Here is a 27,146-nt window from a genome sequence, read left to right on the forward strand (position 1 = left end):
ATGTCTTGGAAAACTCGATGTACCAGCTCCCGCTGGATGTGGAGGAGGCCACGACCATTTATAATAATTGGCTTTTGGATGCCTGTGATCAGCTTGTTTCTCACAAAAAGTGGACTCCCAAATGGGCCTCTCCTGCAGAGGTGAATTGGCGAAAATTTTATGACAAAGCAGAGGAGAATTTAAAAACTTGTATTTCCAGTTACAAGCAAGCTCTTTTGGAAGCTAAAAAAGAGTACTTCTTGTTACAAAATACCATGAACTTTAAATGATCAACCGCCCGCTCTAGCTCTGAGAAAACGGGAAGTGCAAACCAAGCCCGCATTAGCCGAAAGCAAAAGGCAGTCCGGTACATAATGGGCCAGCAGATTCGCCAAAATCTGCGGTCCTTGGTAGGTCAATATTTTGTGAGCCACACACAAAGACTTAAACTGGATTCTTTTCGCTATCGGTAGCCAGTGCAATTTTAGGCAGAAGGTGCGCGACTGAGCAAGATCTGGGCAAAGCTAGCAGGGCGCGAGCTGCTGGGTTCTGGATTCTCTGCAGGCGGACAATACAGGACTTGTTGACGCCTAAATATTAGGAGCTGTCTCTACCCAGCACTAGAATTTCTGACTTGGCAGCATTCAGCTGTAAACAACTAGCTGCCATCCAGTCAGAGATAGCTACCAAGTCCTCTTTCAATGTGATGAGATTGTCTTGGCAGTTCCTCGAAAAAAGTGATGACTAGCTGGGTGTCATCGGCGTATGAAACCAATGACAACCCTCTGCTTTTTGCCAGCAGGGCTAGGGGCTGTACAAAGATGTTAAAAAGTGCAGGGCTCAATATAGAGCCCTGAGGAACCCCGTGTTTAATAGCATGTATGTGAGAATGAAACGGTGGCGCCATCACTTGAAATGCTCGACAGATTGTGCCAGGACTGAGTTCACATATGCCTCAGTAACCTTAGCCAGAAAAGGAAGCTGGGAAATTGGACGGATGTTACTCGGGTCCGATGACTCCAAGGAAGGCTTTTTTAAAAGTGGAATGATTTTTCTAAACTAGCTAACCCCGCCACTCCAAAGAAACAGGGGGATGCAGAATTTTGTAATAAAATAGCTGGCTTTTTTAAAAGTAAAGTAGAAACAGTTTTTACCTCACTCGATGGTCTAATCAATGATACTCAGACTAATTTCAATCTAACAGATCATGAAGTTTAGGTGCCCCGGCAGAACTACTGGAGCATTTAACCCCAATTGAGAAAGCAGATTTGGTCAAATTGTTGTCTATGCTAAAATCGGGTGCCCCTAGTGATCCGTGTCCTGCTGGAATTGGTAAGCAAATTCCGGAAACTTTTGGAACGGCTCTCACACCCCTGCTTAATGCAGTTTTACGGTCCGGAATTTTTCCCAAAAATTGGAAAAAGGCTCTGTGCTTCCTCTTCTAAAGAAGTAATCTCTTGGCCCTAAGTACCCGAATAATTATTGCCCTATCTCTAGGCTTCCACTACCTGCCAAATTACTGGAAAAAGAAATAAATAGCCAAATCAGCAACTTTATCTCTGCCAATAACTCCTTGGACGCATCGCAATATGGGTTTAGAGCTTTTCACAGTACGGAACTGACTTTAATAAAATCAACCGAGGAAATCAGAGAAGCCGTGGATAGGGGAGGTAATGCCATCTTAATCCTCCTGGGCCTATCCGCGGCCTTTGATACGGTCCACCGTAAGGTCCTGCTGAACAGGCTCTCTGATATTGGTGTGAAGGGCTCAGCATGGAAACTGCTACATTCCTTCCTGTCAGACGGTAGATTTAGATGGCAACAGGGCTCGGCAGGGTGCCACAGGGCTCGGCGTTGAGCCCTACGCTTTTTAACATCTACGTGGTACACCTGGCCAGTGTCATCCAGTCGTTTGGTTTCCTGGTCACCTCCTATGCTGATGACACACAAATTGTGCTATCGCTGACAGAGGGAGCGGAAAGGGAGGCGGGGGAGAGGTTCTATAATTGCATGAGCTCTATTTCCACCTGGATGTCGTCCAACCGTTTAAAACTCAACTCGGCTAAAATTGAGGTGTTAAAATTTGGCAATAATCCCTGGGTCTGGACCCCGGACTGGTGGCCGGAGGATCTGGGATCGTGCCCTACACTCTCTAGGAAAGCTAAGAATTTGGGAGTCATGGTGGATAACAAATTCACCATAGGGGACCAAGTGAATCAGGCAACTTTAGCAAAAAAATGAAGTTCTTCCTATCGGCAGACAACCTAAGGACGGTTGTCACTGCACTCATTATGTCCCGTCTGGACTATTGCAACAGCCTCTATCTTAATGTTCAGAAACAACATATGAACAAGTTGCAACTGGTCCAGAACGCGGCAGCGAGAATGCTGACGGGAACCCGTAGGGTTGCTTTGGTCAAAGGAGAACTTAAGAACTGCATTTGCTCCCAGTTCCACTTATATCACGCTTCAAGGCACTTTGTGTCGTCTTTCGGGCCATTAATAGGATTGGTCCGGAGTTTCTTAAAACCAGATTTACATGGTATGTTCCTACGTTCCTCCGGATCCAAATTAGTCCAAACCTCCAACTTTAAGAAAACTAATTGGGGAGGCAGAAGTTTTCTCCACTGTGCCTCCAAAGCATGGAATGAACTTCCGTTCCCTCTCAGAAATGTGCTAAACCTTTTTTCTTTTCGCAAGGGTTTGAAAACATGAATCTTCTCCCACTAAACAGCTGATGCTCCCCAGGTCACCAGTACTCAGCGGCAGGACATCCTAGGGTAGCAGTGCGCTTTACAAGTACAAATAACATAACATAACATAGACACACAGACACACACACTCTCTCACTCACACACATTCTCACACATACCCACCCTACCACACATAAGAAACATATAATTAACTTCTAAATGACACCTTCAACTAGGACCATTAGTAAATAGGTTCATGCAGAATTCAAAAGATCCTACTTGTAAGGATATCTGTGCAGTCATCCCCATGACAGGAAAGAAGAAATTAAAATGAATTAATAAAATGCTTTAGGAGGCTAAGCATTCTTAAATTAAGAAATGACTTAAAGATAAGCCAGGAATAGAGAGAAACAGAAAAAGAAAGAGGATAAAAAAAAGTAAAATCTATCTAGATAAATAAAAATGTAACTGTTTGTTGTTCAAAATCTCAAATCTCCGAAAGTACTCCACCGATTGCTTTGAAATTTTGACACAACGTTGGATTCGAAAACGGGCGTGTTTTTATATACACAACGTTGGATTCAAATACGTGCGTGTCGAATACGTGCGTGTTTTTAATCGAAAGCCCGAACAGACCCTATCGATTTGGTTGATGCGCAACAACTACAAGGGACGCATAGAGACAATAGTCTACATATATTAGGATGGACAGTTGGTGTCAGGATGGCAGACCGTGAAGTGGGTGGAGGAAGGGGGGAGGAGTTGGTTCAGTTTGCAACATAATTTAAAAGAACACAATGCAACCGCGACCTGCGGTTCTGTTACATGTTATATATTAAGGATGCGCCCAAAAGCTACCATCTGTACTGTTTGTTTCTGTTATATTAACTGATGTGATGTGATTTAAACATGTATCAAATTGATATCGGTAAAAACTGGATAACAAGCAGCAAAAAAAACATGAGTACTTGCTATGATACATGTACTACAAACTGTGGTTTTCGAAACAGTTTCTTTAAAAACATTTAAAAAAAAAACTCAGGGCCAATCTTTAGAATTGTGCGGTTTAGATCTAGACACGGATTGCTTCTCACAGGGACAATTATATGTTGCGTGTTCTGGAGTCGGCAAACCAGACAATCTCTACATCTGCACAGACAATGGAACAACAAAAAATATTGTATACCCACAAGCATATTAGAAACGTGCGTTTACTCTTTTCTTTCTTTTCCATTTAACCAGACTGAGCCACAGCAACGCGTGGCCGGGTACAGCTAGTAAAGATAATAAAAACAAGGGAAATAGAAAGTACGAAAGAAAGAAATGAGGCTCTCATATATTATATTCAGTGGTGCTTGTAATACGGCGGCCAGGATATCCATCACGTTTGTGTCTAACTAACCCTGCCAGCAAACTCTAAATCAGGCTCTTGACACTTGCAATGTTGCTGCTGTTAACTGTGCACCATTACTTCCGCAGAAGTCACGGGCAAGAGACACCTGGCTGCCTGTAACATACTTTTTATAATTACAAGGGTGTGATAACACCGCATAAACAACAAGTGCAGATTAAACCGCAGGGTTCAAATAAACCCACACATACACCGTAAGATTACGCTGTACTAAACACACACGCCTCAATAACAAGTAACTAATACAAAGACTGATGGACATAATGAAGCAGAACTAGAGATACATGCATAGCACAGACAAGATAAAGGTCTTGATTTAGAGTTTGGTGAGCAGGGTAATCCTGCACAAGCGTGATGGAGTATCCTGTCCAACAAACCGATGGTCTGCCTGACCTAATGCAAGTCAGCTGGATTGTCATGTGTCCAGCCTTACTTGAGTGGCATTGATGTAAATACATTGGACGGCCCTTCCTCTCTAGATCAGGCTGTCTGATATATGTTTCTCTTATTCAGAACCGCCGCCGGGACGCTCCTTCGCTGGAGCAGCCGTGCGCAATACAAATAGCACTAACATAACATAACATAACATAACATAACATTCAGGACCACCAGGGAATACCTGGCAGTCGTGATGAGAATTTGTTTTTAAATGAATCCCACTTCCTGGGAGAAAATTAATCAGGGAGAAAGTTCCAAGAGTGTGAGGGTGATTAGTTATTGGTTTTTAAAAATCAACTCCAGATTTGGAACAAAAGTTGCTGAATGGCCGCCTGGAAACATCCCCAAGGGATCCAGAGAATTGTAGATCAACTTCCTATAGATGGTCGAGATTGCTTTTTCGGTTGGGGATTAGTTAGCAGCTGGTCCTCCAGTGGGGATGCATCAGGCAACTTCCCCCCTTCCCATATGTGACCTTGCAGAGCGTGACCCACCTGCAAATGTCAGAACCATCTTTAGTCACCTAATATACCTTTGTAGTAGGATTGTGAAGGACACAAGTGCCTGTCTCCTCCACACATCGCCCGGCCGTTCTAAGCTAATCAATCCCCATTTTGTAAAGCCCTGCAATCCTCCCACTGCACTTAAGAGATCACCATCCTACAGTGGAGTAATTTCAGTCAGCTTACCTTCTCAGCCTAAACACTTGGTAGCCTCTCTTCACACCCTTACCACTTTATGGGTATGAGTAGGTAGGGTGCACTCATACTTTCTTCGATACAGCACGGCGTGGGGTAACCTCTCTTGCCCATGGCCAATCTATCTACCCGGTAAGCAGGATCCTCACAGTCCGCAAAAACCCAGTTGTTGACTGCCACCAGCTGCGTGGCCCAATAATACTTGCGAATGCTCCGGACCGCCAGTCCACCTTAAACTCCCCTCTGCATCTTACTCAGTGCGAAGTGCCACCATCCCACAACAGGAGTGTAGGAAGGTAGATCCCTGACTATGGTTGCCCCCAACTTTTTGCCTGGTGTTTTGCTGGTTTTCTGACTTAGTTGACCTGGGACCCTGCTATTCAGGGCCCCAGGCCTACTGCTCTCTCTGTAAAATGGATTCCATGTACCCTAGGTACATATCCAATTGGCACTGGGCCCTCTCCAAGTCCCTGTACCCAGGGCTGAGGTGCACCCAGAAGTCTCCCAGGGGCTGCAGCATGTATTATGCCACCCCTGGGCTGACTAACTAAATCTGACACAACTGGCTGCACGACAGCTGGGGCAAGGTGGTGTAATCACCCCTTGTTGTAGATATAGTATTCCTATATCTAAACCTAAATGGGCACACAGATCTCCTATCAGTCACTCCTATGGCAGGCCTTAACAATCCTGGAGGCAGAGTGCTTGGAATCGTGTGAGATGGTGCTCTGGCACGAGCTGAGCCTGTCTGCGGCTTTCGGGATCCATCCCTTAGCCGTTTCCATGATATCGCATACCATATACTCTTAAGTGCATTATAATCCTCGCGGTTAAATGCCAACTCTGGTATCGCTTTATCAAAACATGTCGAGTAAGGTGTCATACGAATTGGAATACTAACCCCTCACCAATTCTGGCGACGGGGTTAGCATTCCACCCTTCTAGAGGGACACGACATGCATGTAGCCTGTAACCCCGGTTAAAGTCAAACAGAGCCTCAGCTCCACAAAATGGATGCTGCCACCGAGACACAAGTCTGCCCTCCTGCTGCTGGGAGTCCTCCCAGAGCAGGAGATAAGGACAAAGGGTTTCCTGCCAGGGGCGGTGCCAGCACCGTCCCAGACAGGATTTTGTGTATTGTAGGTAGGCAGGGCTTCAGACGAAGGTGACTGCACGTGGCACCCCGGTGCTCACTGTGCATAGGCTGGCTTGAACCAGTTCCAGGGACACTCCAGACCCTGTGCTGGGGAAAAGCCCGCCAAGGAAGTGGGTGTAACCACCCCCCTCCTGGTCCCACCCCTAGGGCAGGACCTAGTCGCGTGCCAGCCCCCTTTTCCCAGATAAAGGTAGAGACTGGCCCCCTTCCAAATCAGATCATCTTTGGAATCAAGATACGACTTTCCACGAAAGGACTTCACGATTTCTTCTCAAGATTCTCCCTTGTGGCTAAGGAGTAGTCACCCTGCATCCGCAGGCACCATCTAAGAACACTGCGGTCTGCTGCAAGTCCTTCCTCCGGAATCCGACTGCCCAGCTCGACGAGAACCGGCTTCCCTGGCACCTCTGACCTCTACCCACCTCTACAGCCCAGCTGAGAACCGTGGGTGCGACGAGACCTCGAGGGACCGGCCATCTGCAAGACTGCACGACTTCTGCACAGCAAGCCCGCCGAGTAATTTCCTGGTGAGTGCTTTGGGGTCCGAGAAGCCCCGACCCTGAGCAGCTCCAGCACCGAAGTGCAGCCTCCCAGCATCTCCACGATCTGCGTGGGGCCCTTCTGCTTTTTGCTGCTCACCGCGTTGTTTGGCTACTAGCCCGCTGGCTTGTGGCCTTCTGAACGACGCCCGACGACATTTCTGCTGCTGGTCTGGTTGCTCCAGACTGGCCCTCGCTCCCTTCCAGAAGAGGAGCACCCCGGACCCTCCTGGTCCACTCAAGACGCCATTTTGAGTCCACCGCGTGGGCTCGAATTAGCCAAGGCTTGTTGCCCCATCCTGGGTAACTTCGACGCCGACAGCTTCATCCATCGTGGGACAGCTCGTCTCTCCATCCTGGTCGCCGACAACGCCTCCTGGTCCGTGAGATCTGCAGACCCAGCGTCGCCCACTCACCTAGTCGAGGTGACTACCACCCGGTGCCCTCCTGGTGCCCACTGACTACTGGCTAGTAGTCACGAACTTGGTCCCCTCTGCTTTCAGGTGTCATCCCTCTTCGATCCAGGCTTGGATCCATCGAACTTCCTTCACTGGTCGCCTGCCAGCAACTCCTTTCTTCCAGGCTCCTGGTCCGGCAACGAGGATTCCCGACGTCTTTTGAGACCTATGCAGCTGCAGCCCCTGGGCTAGGTAACTTCGGCACTTCGGTGTCCCAGCATAGCCTCACTATCCAAGGGTCAGGATCCACTGTCGTTTTCTCCCTACCAGGTCGGGTTCGCCCGTGAACACTAACTTTAACTTTACTAGCTTCCATAGACTTTGTCCCGCATCCCGCGTGAGAGTGGACACTCTGCACCCGAGTCCCCTAGGCCTCCTAGAAGTAACCTAACGATTCTATAGTCAAGTCCTAGCGATTCCAAAGCCTATTAGTACTGTACTTACCTGCTAGTAATTTCGCATTCCACTTTTAGAGTATATGGTTTTTCGTGCCCCTCGGGCATTTGTGTATACTGTGCTAACTTAAGTATTTTCGTAAGAGTTTTGTTGTGTGCTTAGCACCCTGTCCTCATAAAGAGTACAGGGTTGTTGTGATTCTAATAAATACATTGTTTATTTTCATAACACTTGTGTGGTGTCCTTTCACTGGGTGTTCAAGGGGTAATGTGATGGTAAAACAGCTGGCTTAACACGCCCTCTAGAGTCTTAGCCTTAGACTGCTCGTATCCATGCTACTAGGATAGCTGGTCTATAAGGTTGACTTACAACCAATCATCAATAAGGGTTGTTTGGACTGATATATAGTGATCACTAGAATAGTGAGCACTGCACATCAGGCCAACTTCTCACATTGGTGAGCAGCGGTTGGGATTTGAGCTTGCTGTTGTTTTACCACACATATCCTAAGAATATCTTGTGAAAGATCACATAAGTACTAAAGGTACATATAACTTAGCTTAGAATACTCTGAGTTCTACTGAACCAGCTGTTGTAGCTCCTAGGGCTTAGCACACCCTAAACTACAACTCTAGCAAGGGATCAGTAGGCAAACATATAGTGTAGGTAAGTGCACCACTTACACCTCACTAGAAAAGCATGTCTACCCATGGAGAGTCCACTGAGACTCCCCTGGTAAGTGTTGACCCTCCACAGGTCACTTCAAGATATGCAGCTCTCAGTTTCCAGGAGATGAGACAAATCTGTGTCTCCAGGAAACTGAAGCAGGGGTCTAACCCCACCATTCCCTTTCTGATAGGTCTCTTAGAGACATATGATGCCAGAAAGATTTCTCAGTTACATGAGAATATGCCAGCCTTAGAGGGAACCTCTGGGGATCCAGACCTCCCCACCACTGCTACTGCAGTTGAGGAGGAGGATCAAGAGGAACTCTCTGGGGATGAGGTAGACAAAGGTCTTGAGGTAGTCAGAAGGCTAACTAGGGCCAACTTAGACCTACTTGGGGAAGGATCTGGGGGACCCCCAGTACTAACCCTAATGAGGCCTAACCTTGGAGTTAGGAGAGATAGATCTCCTTCTAGGGACTCCATTAGATCTCTGCACTCTAATGCCTCTTCTCAGGGGAGAAGGAACTCTCCCCAGAGGAGATTGACTTCCCCTCAGAGAAGAGAGCATGAAGCAAGGATGAGACAAGCTAAACTGAGGATTGAAAGGGAAGAACTTGCCCTGGCCAAAGAGAAGCTTGCCTTTGCTAGAGAGCAGCAGATGTGTGGGTTAGCTCCCACTGGTGGCAGCAATCTCCCAAGAGATAAAGAGAAGGGTTTAGATACTAAACACCTGACAAAGATAGTGCCCCCCTTTAAGCAAGGGGATGACATCCAGAAATGGATGGCTGCTCTGGAGAGGGCCTGCACTGTGCAGTGCATTCCCCAGAGTCAGTGGGCAGCTATACTGTGGCTCTCCTTTGATGGTAAAGGTAGAGATAAGCTCCTCACTACAAGAGTGGAGGATGCTAACAATTACCAGGTCCTGAAAAATGCACTGGTTGATGGGTTTGGCTTAACCACTGAGCAGTACAGGTTGCTGTTCAGAGACACCCAGAAAACTCAGACTCAGGACTGGTCTGACTTTGTTGATTGTGCCACTAAGGCTTTGGAAGGCTGGCTACTGGGTAGCAAGGTTACTGACTTCACAGTCAGTAACCCTCTATACTCCGGGACATCTGCCACTCTCTACCCGACTGCATTCTCCCTCTGCTAAACTCTTCTCTCTACTCTGGTACGGTGCCGGGCTCCTTTAAGGAGGCGGTGTTGGTGCCCCTCCTGAAGAAGCCGGGGGCTGACCCCGCTGTCCCGGCTAACTACCGTCCTATCTCCCTCTTACCTTTCTTCTCAAAAATCCTGGAAGCCCACGTCACCACCTGTCTCTCACAGTTCATCGAGAGTTCCAACTTTCTCGAGGTCAATCAGGCGGGCTTCAGACCCGGCCACTCTACGGAGACAGTGATCTTGGCCGTGCTGGATGCCCTGAGAGACGGTGTTGACAAGGGTGCCCCCCAGGCCCTGGTACTACTAGACCTGTCAGCCGCCTTCGACACGGTGGATCATAACATCCTTCTCCGCCGTGTCGAGCAGGCTGGCATCCAGGGCCTGGCGTTGGCCTGGGTCAGATCCTTCCTGACTGGCAGGTCTCAGACCCTCAGTCTGGGCGCCTTCAGGGCTCCTAGAGAGCACTCGCTCTGTGGGGTCCCCCAGGGTTCTTCTTTGTCCCCTCTTCTTTTTAACCTCTATCTTCGCCCCCTTCTCTTTTCTTTGAGGCAGTGGGACGTTACCGTATTTAATTACGCGGACGGCCTGCAACTCATCTTTTCTCTCAACTCCCCCTCTGCTATCCCCAACTTTCAGGCAGTCATGTCCCACATTCTCCAGTGGATGGGCCACAACCAGTTAAAGTTGAACCCCGGTAAGACGGAGCTCCTCCTTCCCGGTAGGAGCGCCACCTTCTGGGGGCCTCAATTCTGGCCGGCGGAACTGGGCCCCTCTCCCACCCCGGTAGCTTCGGTGAAGAGTCTGGGGGTCACCATTGATTCCGCCTTATGCCTAGGGCCGCAGGTGGGGACCGTGGTCTCGTCCTGTATCTACCAACTGCGCAGGATCAGGAAAGTGGCATACCTCCTTACACCTGATGCCCTCCTGCAGGTTATCATGGCCCTCGTCCTCTCCCACCTAGATTTTTCTAATGCGATCTACCATGGTCTGCCTAAAACATCGATGGCTAGACTGCAAGTGGTCCAAAATCAGGCGGCGAGATTGGCCTTAGGGATTCCGAAGTGGCAATCCGCCAGGCCCCTCCTTGTCAAACTCCACTGGCTCCCTGTCACCTCTAGGGCAGCCTTCAAGATCGGCTGCCTTACCTTTAAGTCATTAGCTGGCCCTTGCCCTGCCTTTGTGAAATCCCTCATCAGACCCTACGGTCCATCCCGCAACTTGAGATCCTCTCACCTCCACTTCTTGACTGTCCCCTCTTATAAGCTCTGCAGATCTGGAGGCCGGAGATTTGCCTACCTGGCCCCCAAGCTCTGGAACTCTTTCCCTCTTTCTCTTAAAATTTCTAATTCTTTGACTCTTTTTCGTAAATCTCTAAAAACTTGGCTTTTCCCCCAATCTGGTTAGTCTCTCTGTCCCCCTTCACTCCTGACCAGCGCCAGGAAACCCATGGTGTCAGTGCGCTTTATAAGCACCCCTTACGATACGATACGATACGATACAGGATTGTATAATCTTATTATGAGAGAGCAAGTCTTAAATAATTGTCAGAACCAGTTATTACACCAGCACCTGGTAGACTCTGATCTGACCTCTCCACAAGAATTGGGTAAGAGGGCAGACAAATGGGTCAGAACCAGGATTAGGCCCAAGAACCAAGGTGGTGACCAGAAAAAGGAATCAACCAAGCCTCAAGAGAAGGGTGGGAATAAATCTACAGATCAAACCACATCAGGGCCCCAAAAATCCTCTGAGGGGGGTGGGTCCCAGAATCCTTCTAATAACCAGAAGAAACCTTATTGTTATCCCTGTAAACAGGTGGGTAATTTGAAAACTGACAGCAGTTGCCCAAAGAATAACAATAAGGAAAACATACCCCCAAGTAACATTCCCAAACCTCCTGTTACTACTAGTAGTAATCCCCCAGGTGGTGGGAGTGCCCCCAAGAATTTGGGTGCATTTACTTTGGGAGTTCCTGGGGACTCTGGCCTAACCAGGTCCCCTGACTTAGATACTCTTGTCTGTGAGACTGGCATGGGGTTTGCCAACTTCACAACTTGTCCCAACACTTTGGGCAAGTACAGACAGGAGCCCCTCATCAATGGTATAAAAGTTGAGGCCTATAGAGATACAGGGGCTAGCATCACTATGGTGACTGAGAGTCTAGTCCCCTCAAGGCAACTTTTACCTGGTGCCACATACCAGGTGACCAATATTGATGGAGTGCAGAGAGATCATCCCATGGCAGTGGTTAATCTCAGCTGGGGAGGTGTCACTGGCCACAAGAGAGTGGCAGTGTCACCAAACTTGCCTGTAGATTGCCTACTGGGGAATGATTTAGAGCTCTCAGCCTGGGCTGAAGTAGAGCAAGAAACCCATTCTAAAATGGTAAACCTCCATGGTAAGGTTAGTGGGGCAGTGATAGCCACAGCCCCAGTCCAAGATGTCCTCCCTGAACAGGTCAGGAGGGTTGTGACAGTCACAACCCAATCTCAGACAACTTCCTTCCCAGAACAGGTTGTCAAGGCTGTGATGGTCACAGCCCATACCTAAACTGAGCCCCCTCCTGAAAAGGTTGGGAGAGTTGTGATGGCCACAGCTCAAACTCAGACAGATGATAGTGTTGTGAAGCCTAAAACTATGGATCACTCCACTCAGACAGAGAGTATTGAGGAGGAAGAGAAATCTCCCTCCCACCAGACTTTAGGAAAGGGTCAGCCTCCTCAGGGAACTGATCTGACCCCTTGTGAAGAAACTGCCACAGAGGTAGTCAGGCCTGGCCTGGCAGAACCCCTGATGTCAGTGGACCCTTCCAAGGTGGGACCCAGTCTGGAGCAGGTAACCTGCCCCTCTCTACCCTGCCTCAGTCAGCCCAGGGCTGTAGAGGTCAGGGAGGCCAGTGTTGGACCCCAAAGGGCCCCCTGTCCAAAAGAATTCCCCAATCAGCAGATTAAGGGCACTGAAGCTAGTAGTCCTAGCCAAGTGAAAATAAAACAAACTCCTGAGGGATCCCCCTTAAAATTAGTTAGGGACCTCCCACAGATGGACACTGTTGGGCACAGCCAAACTTGGGACCTGAGGGCCCCAGACCTGACCTGTCCCTCCAGTAAGCCAAACCGAGGTACCCAACCTCCAGCTGTAGGTAGCCAGAGGTTGACCCTGAGAGCCCAAAACAACTCAGTCTTGGAAAGAAAGGCCTCTATGGTGGATAATGATTGGAGGAATCTGAGCCCAAAATTAGTGGAGCCTCACTTCAGTACTCCATTTCAGCACCAGCCTTTTACTTTGCCAAAACACACCACAGGTAGAGATTCCCTATGGTGGAGACCCTCAGACACCCTTAGGGTGAGGGATTGCTTAGTGGACCATGAGATAGGGGGTAACCATGCCAGTGCTGGTACTTCCTTATATGGCCACTCAGGCAATATAGGCTTACCTGGCAAGGCTAGCCTTATCTCCTTTCGTTTGGGGGGGGGGTTATGTAGGAAGGTAGATCCCTGACTATGGTTGCCCCCAACTTTTTCCCTGGTGTTTTGCTGGTTTTCTGACTTAGTTGACCTGGGACCCTGCTATTCAGGGCCCCAGGCCTACTGCTCTCTCTGTAAAATGGATTCCATGTACCCTAGGTACATATCCAATTGGCACTGGGCCCTCTCCAAGTCCCTGTACCCAGGGCTGAGGTGCACCCAGAAGTCTCCCAGGGGCTGCAGCATGTATTATGCCACCCCTGGGCTGACTAACTAAATCTGACACAACTGGCTGCACGACAGCTGGGGCAAGGTGGTGTAATCACCCCTTGTTGTAGATATAGTATTCCTATATCTAAACCTAAATGGGCACACAGATCTCCTATCAGTCACTCCTATGGCAGGCCTTAACAATCCTGGAGGCAGAGTGCTTGGAATCGTGTGAGATGGTGCTCTGGCACGAGCTGAGCCTGTCTGCGGCTTTCGGGAACCATCCCTTAGCCGTTTCCATGATATCGCATACCATATACTCTTAAGTGCATTATAATCCTCGCGGTTAAATGCCAACTCTGGTATCGCTTTATCAAAACATGTCGAGTAAGGTGTCATACGAATTGGAATACTAACCCCTCGCCAATTCTGATGACGGGGTTAGCATTCCACCCTTCTAGAGGGACACGACATGCATGTAGCCTGTAACCCCGGTTAAAGTCAAACAGAGCCTCAGCTCCACCAAATGGATGCTGCCACCGAGACACAAGTCTGCCCTCCTGCTGCTGGGAGTCCTCCCAGAGCAGGAGATAAGGACAAAGGGTTTCCTGCCAGGGGCGGTGACAGCACCGTCCCAGACAGGATTTTGTGTATTGTAGGTAGGCAGGGCTTCAGAGGAAGGTGACTGCACGTGGCACCCCGGTGCTCACTGTGCATAGGCTGGCTTGAACCAGTTCCAGGGACACTCCAGACCCTGTGCTGGGGAAAAGCCCGCCAAGGAAGTGGGTGTAACCACCCCCCTCCTGGTCCCACCCCTAGGGCACGACCTAGTCGCGTGCCAGCCCCCTTTTCCCAGATAAAGGTAGAGACTGGCCCCCTTCCAAATCAGATCATCTTTGGAATCAAGATACGACTTTCCACGAAAGGACTTCACGATTTCTTCTCAAGATTCTCCCTTGTGGCTAAGGAGTAGTCACCCTGCATCCGCAGGCACCATCTAAGAACACTGCGGTCTGCTGCAAGTCCTTCCTCCGGAATCCGACTGCCCAGCTCGACGAGAACCGGCTTCCCTGGCACCTCTGACCTCTACCCACCTCTACAGCCCAGCTGAGAACCGTGGGTGCGATGAGACCTCGAGGGACCGGCCATCTGCAAGACTGCATGACTTCTGCACAGCAAGCCCGCCGAGTAATTTCCTGGTGAGTGCTTTGGGGTCCGAGAAGCCCCGACCCTGAGCAGCTCCAGCACCGAAGTGCAGCCTCCCAGCATCTCCACGATCTGCGTGGGGCCCTTCTGCTTTTTGCTGCTCACCGCGTTGTTTGGCTACTAGCCTGCTGGCTTGTGGCCTTCTGAACGACGCCCGACGACATTTCTGCTGCTGGTCTGGTTGCTCCAGACTGGCCCTCGCTCCCTTCCAGAAGAGGAGCACCCCGGACCCTCCTGGTCCACTCAAGACGCCATTTTGAGTCCACCGCGTGGGCTTGAATTAGCCAAGGCTTGTTGCCCCATCCTGGGTAACTTCAACGCCGACAGCTTCATCCATCGTGGGACAGCTCGCCTCTCCATCCTGGTCGCCGACAACGCCTCCTGGTCCGTGAGATCTGCAGAGCCAGCGTCGCCCACTCACCTAGTCGAGGTGACTACCACCCGGTGCCCTCCTGGTGCCCACTGACTACTGGCTAGTAGTCACGAGCTTGGTCCCCTCTGCTTTCAGGTGTCATCCCTCTTCGATCCAGGCTTGGATCCATCGAACTTCCTTCACTGGTCGCCTGCCAGCAACTCCTTTCTTCCAGGCTCCTGGTCCGGCAACGAGGATTCCCGACGTCTTTTGAGACCTATGCAGCTGCAGCCCCTGGGCTAGGTAACTTCGGCACTTCGGTGTCCCAGCATAGCCTCACTATCCAAGGGTCAGGATCCACTGTCGTTTTCTCCCTACCAGGTCGGGTTCGCCCGTGAACACTAACTTTAACTTTACTAGCTTCCATAGACTTTGTCCCGCATCCCGCGTGAGAGTGCACACTCTGCACCCGAGTCCCCTAGGCCTCCTAGAAGTAACCTAACGATTCTATAGTCAAGTCCTAGCGATTCCAAAGCCTATTAGTACTGTACTTACCTGCTAGTAATTTCGCATTCCACTTTTAGAGTATATGGTTTTTCGTGCCCCTCGGGCATTTGTGTATACTGTGCTAACTTAAGTATTTTCGTAAGAGTTTTGTTGTGTGCTTAGCACCCTGTCCTCATAAAGAGTACAGGGTTGTTGTGATTCTAATAAATACATTGTTTATTTTCATAACACTTGTGTGGTGTCCTTTCAATGGGTGTTCAAGGGGTAATGTGATGGTAAAACAGCTGGCTTAACACGCCCTCTAGAGTCTTAGCCTTAGACTGCTCGTATCCATGCTACTAGGATAGCTGGTCTATAAGATTGACTTACAACCAATCATCAATAAGGGTTGTTTGGACTGATATATAGTGATCACTAGAATAGTGAGCACTGCACATCAGGCCAACTTCTCACAAGGAGCCAAAGTTCTCAGTCTACCTTTTAAAAGAAAATGTCTGGTGGGATCTTAAAGGACGTTTTTGCACGATGTACAGGAAACCCTGGAGGGTCATCACTTTAAATAGGGCCACTCGGCCCAGTAAGGAGAGCGGGAGCGCCCACAAGTGTGGGGCATCCCAGCGAAGCCGGTCTAATTTCGGGAGTATGTTCCTGCCTGTGCTCTCTTGTAATGACCACAACCAAATATTTAAAGCCATGTAGTGCCACCCAAACTGTGCACCTAGAGTGCAGCCGCAGGGTCCCTGCCACCAGCAGGAATATTAAGGACGTCTTCCAATTGATCTTATATCTTTAATAATCTCCAAATATGTGAAAGATTTGTAGGATTTGTTCACTCGAGAAGGCTAATTACGTGTCCTACAGCAAAACATCACCGTAGACGGAGATTCTCTCATCCCACTCTTGATCAACTGGAATACCCCATATGAGAGGTCCTGGCGAACCCACGCATGTGTGAAGAGCATAGGAGACAAGGAACATCCCTGTCGGACGGCAAAGACTCGGGAGACTGTGTTATTGACGTGCATGCACTCTAGAGGGGCAGCATTCAAGAGCTTGACAGCAGTGCCACTGGTTCAGCAAAGGAATCCCCTGTTGCGTGTAGTAATCCATTAAGGTGTCAGAGATTTAAGCGCGTTCCCTGGTGTGGCATAAAGCTACTGTTCGCAGGCAGATCGCCGGGGCCTATTCAAGGACCTTAGTCTCAAAATTAAGCAGGGAGATAAGTCTATAAGACCCACACTCAGTTGCTGGTTCGTCCTTTTTGGGATGACCGCCACCTCAGACGTTTTTTGGTCCTCCGGGAGACACCCTTATTTTCAGGCAGTCTGAAACATACTCTGGAGGTACTCCCTGATTTTATCCACCATGCTTTTATATAATTCTAAAGGGAGCTCATCAGGTCCCGTTGCTTGCTCTTTTTGCAAGGTTCCTAATGTCTAATTTATTTAGTCTACTGTCAGGTCTTGGTCTAGTGCGTCTAGGTCCTTATTTGTTAGCATTGGCAGGGTCAGGTCTTTCAGGAAGTCTCTCCCAGTGTTTCTGTCCCCTTGTTGTCAGTGTCCTCAAGGATCCAGTTCCGTCCTTTGTCTGGTCTCTCTTACCATGTAAGCAACTCATTGGCTTTATCACCGACATCATATAGACAATGCTGGGTAGCCAGCGCTTTAGTGCACGCTATTTTCCATTAGTGCTTTTAATGTATGCTGCTTCAGTTGATGGTGCAATGGGAGAGAAACTAATTCCCCACTTGCCAAGCGAACCTCCAGGAAAGCACATTCCTTGTCCTGAGCCTCGCACTTCAATTTACGTTCCGTCGACATTCTCCCAATCAAGGCTTGTGTCTGGCCTCGAATCACTGCCTTGAATTCACCCTATAGCATGCAAGCTGATTCAACAGGCCGCCCATTCTCCTTAAAATAGAATTCTGCTCTATCTCTCATACAAGCTTTGAACGTCTTGTCTTTTAAATATCACGGATCAACCCCTGGGGGTAGGATGAAGTCCACAACCGGACCATCGAGTTGCACCTCCACCAGCGAATGGTCTGAGATTCCCCCTGCTATGTGCGTAACAGCTCTAAAATCAAATTTATGGACAGTCTGGGTGAAAGGATGGTGCAGGCATGCCAGACTACCATGTGCTGCAGACAGGTGCGTCCGGTTCTGATACCCTCTTCCCCTTTAGGGGCATTTAGGAGTATCATGAATATAGTATAGGGTCAGTTCTGTCATTCCAGTCACCCCAATGCTTGTATGCTCTGTTGTAAGCGTCTTACCCTTTCACAGGATGAGTCAGTCTTGCTTGAGTCTCTTTCCTGTTTCCCGACATTTGAATGGCACGCCCGAAGACTCGAGAGAGCAGTGACCCACCAGCAGGCTTTTGTGGAGTGCTTTTGTCCTGGATATAGTGCTGCATTCAGTAGGGCACCCACTCTGTCTTTTCATTGCAGTTGCCTGAAGATCAGCAGTCCCAAGGTAGCAGTCACAACTGGCCTGTCGGTAAGTGCAGCCGCCTCTGGAGGCCCGACCATCAGCAATTGAGCCCACACTGTGGCCGGCTGGACCACAGGCGTAAGCTCAGACAGGGTGTTCGACACTGGAGTAGTTGTAGTCCCTCATGGGCCTCTGACACAGAGTATTCAGAAATCCAGCAGCTAAAAGCCCAACACAGGCTCTACAGGAAGTCAATAGATTCAGACCCTGTTGTGTTAGGAATTTGACAAGTGAAACCTTGAACAGGCCTGTTGGCATCACACAATCGTCCTACTGGGCCTCAAAAATCATGTTGTCGTAGACTTTTATTTTCTGCCTTGAACTGTTGGGAGAGTCTTGGGGGGGGGGCGGGGTCCCTCAGACTAGCTGGTCCTGCTGGATGGCTTTCCGGCCCGCCCTACAGAGAATGAGGATGTGTCGGACCTTGCTTCTTCCCGGACAACCTTGTCCTCCTGCTGGATAGTCAAACTCCCTTCCTTTTCTTACCAGACATGCAGGCTTCTAGGCAGACTTCTAGGTTCTTCAGGACAGGTACGCAGCTTCTCCATTAAGTAATTCAGCCTGCAGGTGATGTCCCTGCAACTTAGATAGACTATCAGGCTGTTACCATCCCTGGTGTCACAGCAGGCACCTGGGTACTTTGTAGAGCACTTTATTCCTGGGTAACAGAGGACTTTGAACTAGGGTATAAAAGAGGGATAGATGGTCCCACTTGTATACATAACTGGCAGGCAGGAGATGCGGTTTACTCTGTCGCACTCTCACATTGCTTCTATGCTACGCATACCAACACCCTAAACACGCTCTTGATGTTAGCGCAAAGTCTGGACACAGGCATAGAAATGGAGCATTACATAAGTGTGTCAGCAGGACGCCACTCCACTGACCATGATGCAAAGATATCATAAGGCTATTGATCCTTACAACAGGGTGCATTGCCACCACCGCTCTAGCTGTTAAACCCATGACAGTACTCTGCCTTTACCCCTTCGGTGCTCATGACATAACGGTTCCGTCATGAGCTACGGCTGAGCTGTGCTCATGACGGAACCGTTCCGTCAGCTCATGACGGAACCGTTCCGTCATGACCACGCCCGTTTTCATTAGAGCTCAGCACCGGAGGGGGAAACGCGGCCGCACGCAAGGGGTTAAATAAGGGCACACGTGGTGTGACCCTCCAGGTCACAGGACCGGTCCAAGACCTCTCGTAGTCCCTTGTTAGAGGTTGCACAGTACTGGAGTGGCCGAAAAATCTCATGTAATTGTTTTGTGGTAGATTTATCCCAGTAAAGTTCAGTTACAAGTTTGATGCCGTGGACTGGGGAGTTGCCACGAGGAACAGATTCTTCTGCCTGTCAAACCACATGCCATTCACTATTTCATAGTGTTTTTCTGCTTTTACTTGTTTTAAGCAGGTGGTAGATATATGCATGTGGTTGGTTGGGGGTAGATGGGTGAAGCAGGGGAGGGAAGAGGAAAGCATTTTCTAACAGAGGGAAGAATTGTGTGTTTCCCCAGTTAGTAAAAAAACAGCATAATTCCTGGCTGCTTCTGCTGCACCCAGAGTCTGGTGCGTCATTTCAGTAAAATGTTTCTGTCTGGAAAAAAAGGATGTCCTATTTTTTCTGCACCCGGTACATCCGGGTGCAGAAAAACCTAACAACTGATAATCAGGTGGAATAAAATGAACACATGAAAGTACGCCTTAATTTCATTGCCCTTGATTCATACTCTGAACCATAGTTGAGGGATAGGTCTAGGCATAGTCCTCGCAATACACAATAGATTTGCATGCGGCAGAGTCCAGAGCTCAAAAGTCAGGATACCAGATACAAGTAGGTGGTAACACAGGGCAGGGGAAACGTCTGTTGTCCGTGGAGGGGAAATTCCCGTCCCAGAAATCTACATTAAAAATTAATTAATAGTATTCTTTTTTTAATATCTGTTTGGTGCCAGTCCATATGACTTTAATGTCTGCCTTTGGGATTCTATGTTACAAGTCCATAGGGTACATGTATCCTTTGTGAGCTTAATAAATTCTACAAATCCTCACTCCTACATCCAAGTACTCTCAGGCTACTATTCTACACTCTGCTCTGTCTGAAGAACAGCTGAACATTTTCAAAATTCTGCAATTCTGCATTGATATGGCTTGTAAATTATTTTTGGGGAAATCTACATGTATTAACTATTTAATTTTTATACTATAGGTGATTGAAATTACGGATGAAGAAAGCAAGATTTAGCACTAAGCAACTGAATGTTAGTGCCATAAGAAGGATTATTTTGAAAAACTGAAGGACATCCAGCATTCTAAGTTTGAACAATTTCCAAAATCTAGGTGTGGCGAGGAAGTGGGAGCTGAGGAAAGTACTATACCTGTAAGTGAAGTCTCTAATTTTGCATTTCATTAACCCAGAGCAAAGTCATATCTGTGCACACAGCATCAGAAATAATGCCAGAAAGACCAATCACAGCATCCTCATCTGAAATATTATCAGAAAGACAAATTGCCTCAGCATGACAGAATAACGTTCATCTAAAGCATGCATGATCTAAAGCATCATGTAATTCCAGAGAGGAAGCACACACTGCATTAAAGAAAGATATAACAAAAGGTTTCTTCTGCAAACCATCAAAGAAAAGACACTGAAAGAAGTCTCCGAAGCTGACACGCTAACAACCAAAAGATTGGAAAATCACCTTTGTGCAACAACTGTTTTTAACCAGTTACGCAAGTTTGAGACTATCTGCCTCGGGATATAACACCTCGACCCACTCTGCTCACTCTGGCGAAAACCTTAAAAATTCACCACTTTATTGTGTTCATGACCATCTCAGATTGTTTTCTTTTTATTGTGTGCTGTTCTGTAATTCTATGTAAATCGCCTCGACATTATCTGCTGTGCGTGAATGATATGTAAAACTGTTAAATATCAAAATGGATTAAAGGAGCACCGTTGCGCTATAGCTAATGTAAATAAATCCTCGTCTTCAGAACTACAAATCTTAACCTTACACCAAACATAGAAAGGGTAAAAGGAACTGATGTTCTGCGCCTAATGATCCACAATAGTACTGTGCACGTTCTAATGTTCTCAGTTACTGCCTTTACGCCAGTGCAAAAAGGTACTTCTCAGTTTAATTATTAAATATCAGACTAACACCTTATCACTGCATTGCTAAGAACCTATACAAATAGATTTGAGAAAAACTTCAGTCACAAAATAAGTTGCTGCCAGAGAGGCTACAACCAAAAGACTATTATCTGCTACAAACATTTCGACATGTGTTACAGGGCTGCATCCAGACATATTTTGCTCAATGCAAGTGTTAAGAAGATTACGCACAATGTCTTTTAGAGATAAATGCTGAACATTATCTAAACAAGCCCGACTCTAAAATCGGGTTCACTCTTACCGTGGCTTATAAGCAAGAGAAAACTAAATGTAGAGATATTAACTCTAGGAATACACCTTTTAAAAACACGGGCTGTTAAAACAATTTCAGTGTTCAAACCTGCCTCAATCAAAGCAAAATAACCCAAGTTGGGGAAAAAGTTACCTGTGCCAAAAAAGATGAAGCCATAAATCTCATCTCACTGAATTTGAGAGAATGCACACTGGGAAAATCCTCTCTCAGTGCTCAGAGTGCCAAAAAAAATTCAGCAGTAAATATTATCTCAATGAGCATATGAGAATCCACACTGGGGAAAAACCTTATCAGTGCTCTGAATGCCAGAAAAGGTTTTGTAACAAACAAAGTCTTTCTCGACATGTATTAATCCACTCTGGCGAAAAACCTTACCAGTGCTCTGAATGCCAGAAATGTTTCAGTTTAAAAAGTAGGCTCACACATCACATACAAATCCACACTGGGGAAAAACCTTATCAGTGCTCTGAATGCCAGAAAAGGTTTAGTATCAAAGCGAGTCTATATCGACATGCATTAACCCACTCTGTGGAAAAACTTTACCAGTGCGCTGAATGCCAAAAAAGTTTCAACCGTAAATCTTATTTCACTGAACATATGAGAATCCACTCTGGGGAAAACCTTTATCAGTGCTCTGAATGCCAGAAAAGGTTTTGTAACAAATCGAGCCTATCTCGACATGCAATAACCCACTCTGTGGACAAACCTTATCAGTGCCCGAATTGCCAGAAAAGTTTCAAAGACAAACGCAGTCTCACTCATCATACAAGATACCACTCTAAGGCTAAGGAAAAACGTTATCAGTGCTCTGAATGCCAGAAACGTTTCAGTGATCAAAGCACTCTGACTCGGCATACAAGAACCCACACTGGGGAAAAACCTCATCAGTGCACAGAATGCCAGAAAAGTTTCATTTACAAAAACAGTCTCACTCGGCATACAATAACCCACACTGGAGAGAAACCATATCAGTGCACGGAATGCCAGAAATGTTTCAGTTGCAAAAGCAGACTCACTGAACACAACAAGCGTCGGTCTTCAACAAGGCCGACGCTGTCATCGCACCCCACCTGCGAGACATCATCAACACCTCCCTCGACACCGCCATCTTCCCTGAAAGCTGGAAACACGCCGAACTCAGCGCTCTACTCAAGAAACCAACAGCGGACCCCACCGACCTCAAGAATTACCGCCCCATCTCGCTTCTCCCGTTTCCAGCCAAAGTCATCGAGAAGACCGTCAACAAGCAGATGGCCGCCTTCCTCGAGACGAATGGGTCCCTCGACCCCTCACAGTCCGGCTTCCGAGCCAATCACAGCACCGAGACCGCCCTCATCGCCGCCACCGATGACATCCGAGCCCTGATGGACAACGGAGAAACAGCGGCCCTCATCCTCCTAGACCTCTCCGCGGCATTCGACACTGTCTGCCACCGCACCCTAGTACAGCGCCTCAGCAACGTCGGAATCCAGGACAAGGCGCTGGATTGGATCATCTCCTTCCTCGACGGAAGAACACAGAGAGTCCGCCTACCACCGTACAAGTCAGAGGCCTCCGAAGTCATCTGCGGCGTCCCCCAAGGATCATCCCTGAGCCCCACCCTCTTCAACGTCTACATGAGCCCCCTCGCGGCCATCGTACGCAAACACCACCTCAGCATAATCTCCTAAGCCGACGACACCCAGCTGATCCTCTCCCTGACCAACGACCCCGCCGCCGCCAGAGCCAACCTGCACGAAGGGATGAAAGAGGTAGCCGAGTGGATGACGACCAGCCGCCTGAAACTGAACGGACAAGATGGAGGTCCTCATCCTGGGCTCCTCACCCTCCGCCTGGGACGACTTCTGGTGGCCTCCCGCCCTGGGCACCGCACCGCACCGCACCCAAACCGACAGACCATGCACGAAACCTGGGCTTCATCCTGGACTCCTCCCTCTCCATGACCAGGCAAGTCAACAGCGTCTCCTCGGCGTGCTTCAACATCCTACGCATGCTACGGAAGATCTTCTGGTGGATCCCCACAGAGACCAGGAAGACCGTCACCCAGGCCCTCGTCACCAGCCGACTGGACTACGGCAACGCCCTCTACGCCGGGACCACCGCCAAGCTCCAGAAGAGACTCCAGCGGATCCAAAACGCCTCAGCCAGACTCATCCTCGACATCCCACGATCCAGCCACATCTCCGGACATCTGAGAGACCTTCACTGGCTCCCCGTCAACAAGAGAATCACCTTCCGCCTCCTCACCCACGCACACAAAGCCCTACACGACCAAGGCCCGAGCTACCTCAACAGCCGAGTCAACTTCTACGCTCCCAAACGCCACCTCCGATCAGCCAACCACGCCCTCGCCGCCGTCCCCCGCATCCGAAGAGCGACTACAGGAGGAAGGTCCTTCTCCTACCTGGCCGCCAAGACCTGGAACTCCCTCCCGTCGGACCTGCGCCTGACCCAAGACCACCTCTCCTTCAGGAAGAAGCTGAAGACCTGGCTGTTCGAGCAGTAGCGGCACCCCCCCCCCAGCGCCTTGAGACCCTACGGGTATGTAGCGCGCTTTATAAGTGTCACTGATTGATTGATTGATTGACTGAACATACAAGAATCCACACTGGGGAAAACCCTTATCAGTGCTCTGAATGCCCAAAACATTTCAAACTTAAATCACTTCTAACTGCCCATGTGAGATTCCACACTGGGGAAAAACCTTATCAGTGCTCTGAATGCCAGGAAAGGTTTTGTAACCAACAAAGTCTTTCTCGACATGCAATAACCCATTCTGTGGAACATCCATATCAGTGCTCTGAATGCCAGAAATGTTTCAGTGTAAAACGTAATCTCGCACGGCATACAAAGATCCACACTGGGGAAAAACGTTATCAGTGCTCTGAATGCCACAAATGTTTCAGAGACAAAAACTGTCTCACTCGGCATACAAGAACCCACACTGGGGAAAAACCTTATCAGTGCTCTGAATGCCAAAAATGTTTCATTGACAAAAGCAAACTCATTCAACATACAAGAATCCACACTGGGGAAAAACCTTATCAGTGCTCTGAATGCCAGAAATATTTCCGAGACAAAATAAGTCTTTCTCAACATTCAATAACCCACACTGGGGAAAAACCTTATCCATGCTCTGAATGTCAGAAATGTTTCAGAGACAAAAGAACTCTTTCTCAACATATAAGAACCCACACTGGGGAAAAACCTTATCAGTGCTCTGAATGCCCAAAGGATTTCACACTTAAATCACTTCTAACTGGGCATATGAGATTCCACACTGGGGAAAAACCTTATCAGTGCTCTGAATGCCCAAAAGATTTCAACGTTAAATCACTTCTAACTGCACATATGCGATTCCACACTGGGGAAAAACCTTATCAGTGCACTGAATGCGACAAATGTTTCAGGATAAAAAGCAATCTCACTCAGCATATAAGAACCCACACTAGGGAAAAACCTTATCAGTGCTCCGAATGCCAAAAATGTTTCGGCCAAAAAACCAGTCTCATTATTCATATAAGAACCCACACTGGGGAAAAACCTTATCGGTGCTCTGAATGCCACAAATGTTTCAGTGAAAAAAACAGTCTCACTCAGCATATAAGAACCCACACTGGGGAAAAACCATATCAGTGCTCTGAATGCCAAAAATATTTCTGCCAAAAAAACAGTCTCATTATTCATATAAGAACCCACACTGGGGAAAAACCTTATCGGTGCTCTGAATGCCACAATTGTTTCAGTGAAAAAACCAGTCTCACTCAGCATATAAGAACCCACACTGGGGAAATACCTTATCAGTGCTCCAAATGCCAAAAATGTTTCAGCCTTAAATGTAATCTCACTAAACATATGATAATCCATACTGGAGAAGAAAATTATCAGTGCTCTAATTGTCAGAAAAGATTCAGAGGTAGAGATAATTTCAAGCGCCATAAGAAAACACATCATCAAAATATTTTAGTGCCAGAAAAGCATCAGTTTTAAACACAATCTCACTCTACATGAGCAGACGCACACAGGGAAAAAGCATTAGCAATGCTGTGAATGCCAGAAATTCCTATCTGATAGTCACAGCCTCACTAACCATAAGCGATTCTCCATATTGATGAAAAACCTTATGAGTGTTCTGAATGCCAGAAAAGCTGCAAAGAAAAATGCTATCTCACCATGAGAAACTCCACACTGGAGAAAATCCTTATGCCAAAAAAGCTAGTATCTGAAAGACAGAATCTGGAAGAAACACGTTAGTGTTGAATGAATGAATGAATGAATAGCATTTTTATACCACGCAAAACTTAGCCCCAAGGGGCATCAAGGCGCCAGACAAACAAACAAAAGGTCCACATTACCAGATAGATGAACCAGGAAGCCACAAAAGGCGCAGTCCCTAATATGCCTGGGAGAAAAGCCAGGTCTTCAGGTGTTTTTTGAAGACCGCTAAAGAGGATTGGCTAGTGAGCTCCAAAGTGAGAGAGTTCCAGAGTTTAGGAGCTAGAACAGAAAAAGCTCTGCCTCTCCACTTTGCCTTTGTGAACTTGGGGACCACAAGCAAATTCTTGGAAGAAGACCGGAGGGTTCTACTGGGGGAATACACACCCAGAAGGGCCCTGATACCTTCTGAGCCTGCGCCGTAAAAAGCACCATGGGCTAAGCACAGGAGTTTAAAGGTAATCCTAGAGGGGATGGGAGTTCCTGCCAAAAGTCTTGAATCATTTGAAAAGATACCATCCAGCGTATGGCCGGCCAAATGTGTGGGGCTAATGACCAGTTGACCCAAACCACATGCCGCTAGACCATCTACAAATACTGCAGTATCCTTCGATTCTATGGCCTCTAAGTGAAAATTAAAATCGCAGAGAATACTGAAGTGGGGCTTATCAACGTAGGGCTCTATCAATTTAAGGATGTCATGGGCAAAGGTCGTTCTGGGGCCAGGAGGTCTATAACAGAGAATACCAGAGAAAGAGGCCGAGGGAAGTAAATTAATAGAGATATATAAAGCCTCAAACTTAACAGAGGGTAAAGAAAGAGGCTTAGTGCTACAAGTAAAAGTGTCTCTGAAAAGGATACCCAGGCCACCTCCCTTTCGTCCTGACCTATCCATTCTGGCCAAAGAATAGCCCTCGGGGACTGCCTCTACGAAGTCAGGGCCGGAGGTTTCAGAACCCCAGGTTTCGGTAATAAAGTCCCAAAGGGGCCTTTTTTGAGAGACAAAGTCGTTGAAGGCAACATTATTACGAGCCAACGACCTAGCATTAAGGAGCAGGCCAGCCTCACTTAAATCGTTAGGAACGGGAAACTGACTTCCATATCTCCTAGATTTATTAAGACAATAATGGCGAGGGCGTATGGATCTAGAAACCCCTTTGCAACAGTTGAGATTAACCAGGTTGTCAGGAATAGAAGAGAAATGACACGGTTTAAACCCAGGTCTAAGTGCAAGAAGTGCAGAGTGGGAATATAACTCACGATTTATATGAAGAGTAAAACGTGGTCCAGCCCAACTAGCCCCTTGCGCGTCCTTAGCGCGGACGGGTGCAACTTCGGCGCACGCCTGCTGCGCGCGTCCGCTGTGCACGGAGAAAGTCATCCCGATTAAATATGGCCGGCCCGAGTCTGGCGCACCACCTGACCGGCACCAGCCAATGGGCGCGGGGGGACTAGCAGTCTGCCGCCGTGCCCTCCACGCAAACGGGAAAACCCGCGGTGGAACGGGGCACAGGCAGGTAGGGACCAAACAACACTAAGCAAAGCACCCAATGCACAGTAAAATAATTTCCAATTAAAATGCGAGAAGTTTTAAAATTCGGCGATATATGAAAAGTAAATTCTAAAATAGCAGCAGTAAAGACCAGTTAGCAGCAAGTCAATTCAAATTATT

At 48.0% G+C, this 27,146-nt stretch overlaps 1 protein-coding gene and 1 pseudogene across 2 annotated transcripts in view; both read left to right on the forward strand.

Moving 5' to 3' along the window:
• LOC144805788 (uncharacterized) overlaps positions 1 to 27,146 on the forward strand; it is a 107,158-nt pseudogene that overhangs the window by 69,068 nt on the left and 10,944 nt on the right. Inside the window, exon 5 of the transcript XR_013605599.1 lies at positions 20,038 to 20,208. The product of XR_013605599.1 is annotated as an uncharacterized LOC144805788 (transcript). The remainder of the gene's footprint in view (positions 1 to 20,037; positions 20,209 to 27,146) is intronic.
• On the forward strand, positions 18 to 26,246 carry LOC144805792 (uncharacterized). The gene is made up of 3 exons (XM_078672276.1): positions 18 to 232; positions 23,860 to 25,157; positions 26,104 to 26,246. The coding sequence occupies exons 1-3, from the start codon at positions 18 to 20 to the stop codon at positions 26,244 to 26,246; spliced, it is 1,656 nt and encodes a 551-aa protein (XP_078528402.1).

This window comes from Lissotriton helveticus, assembly GCF_964261635.1.
Source record: "Lissotriton helveticus chromosome 1_1 unlocalized genomic scaffold, aLisHel1.1 SUPER_1_unloc_25, whole genome shotgun sequence".
Taxonomy (NCBI): domain Eukaryota; kingdom Metazoa; phylum Chordata; class Amphibia; order Caudata; family Salamandridae; genus Lissotriton; species Lissotriton helveticus.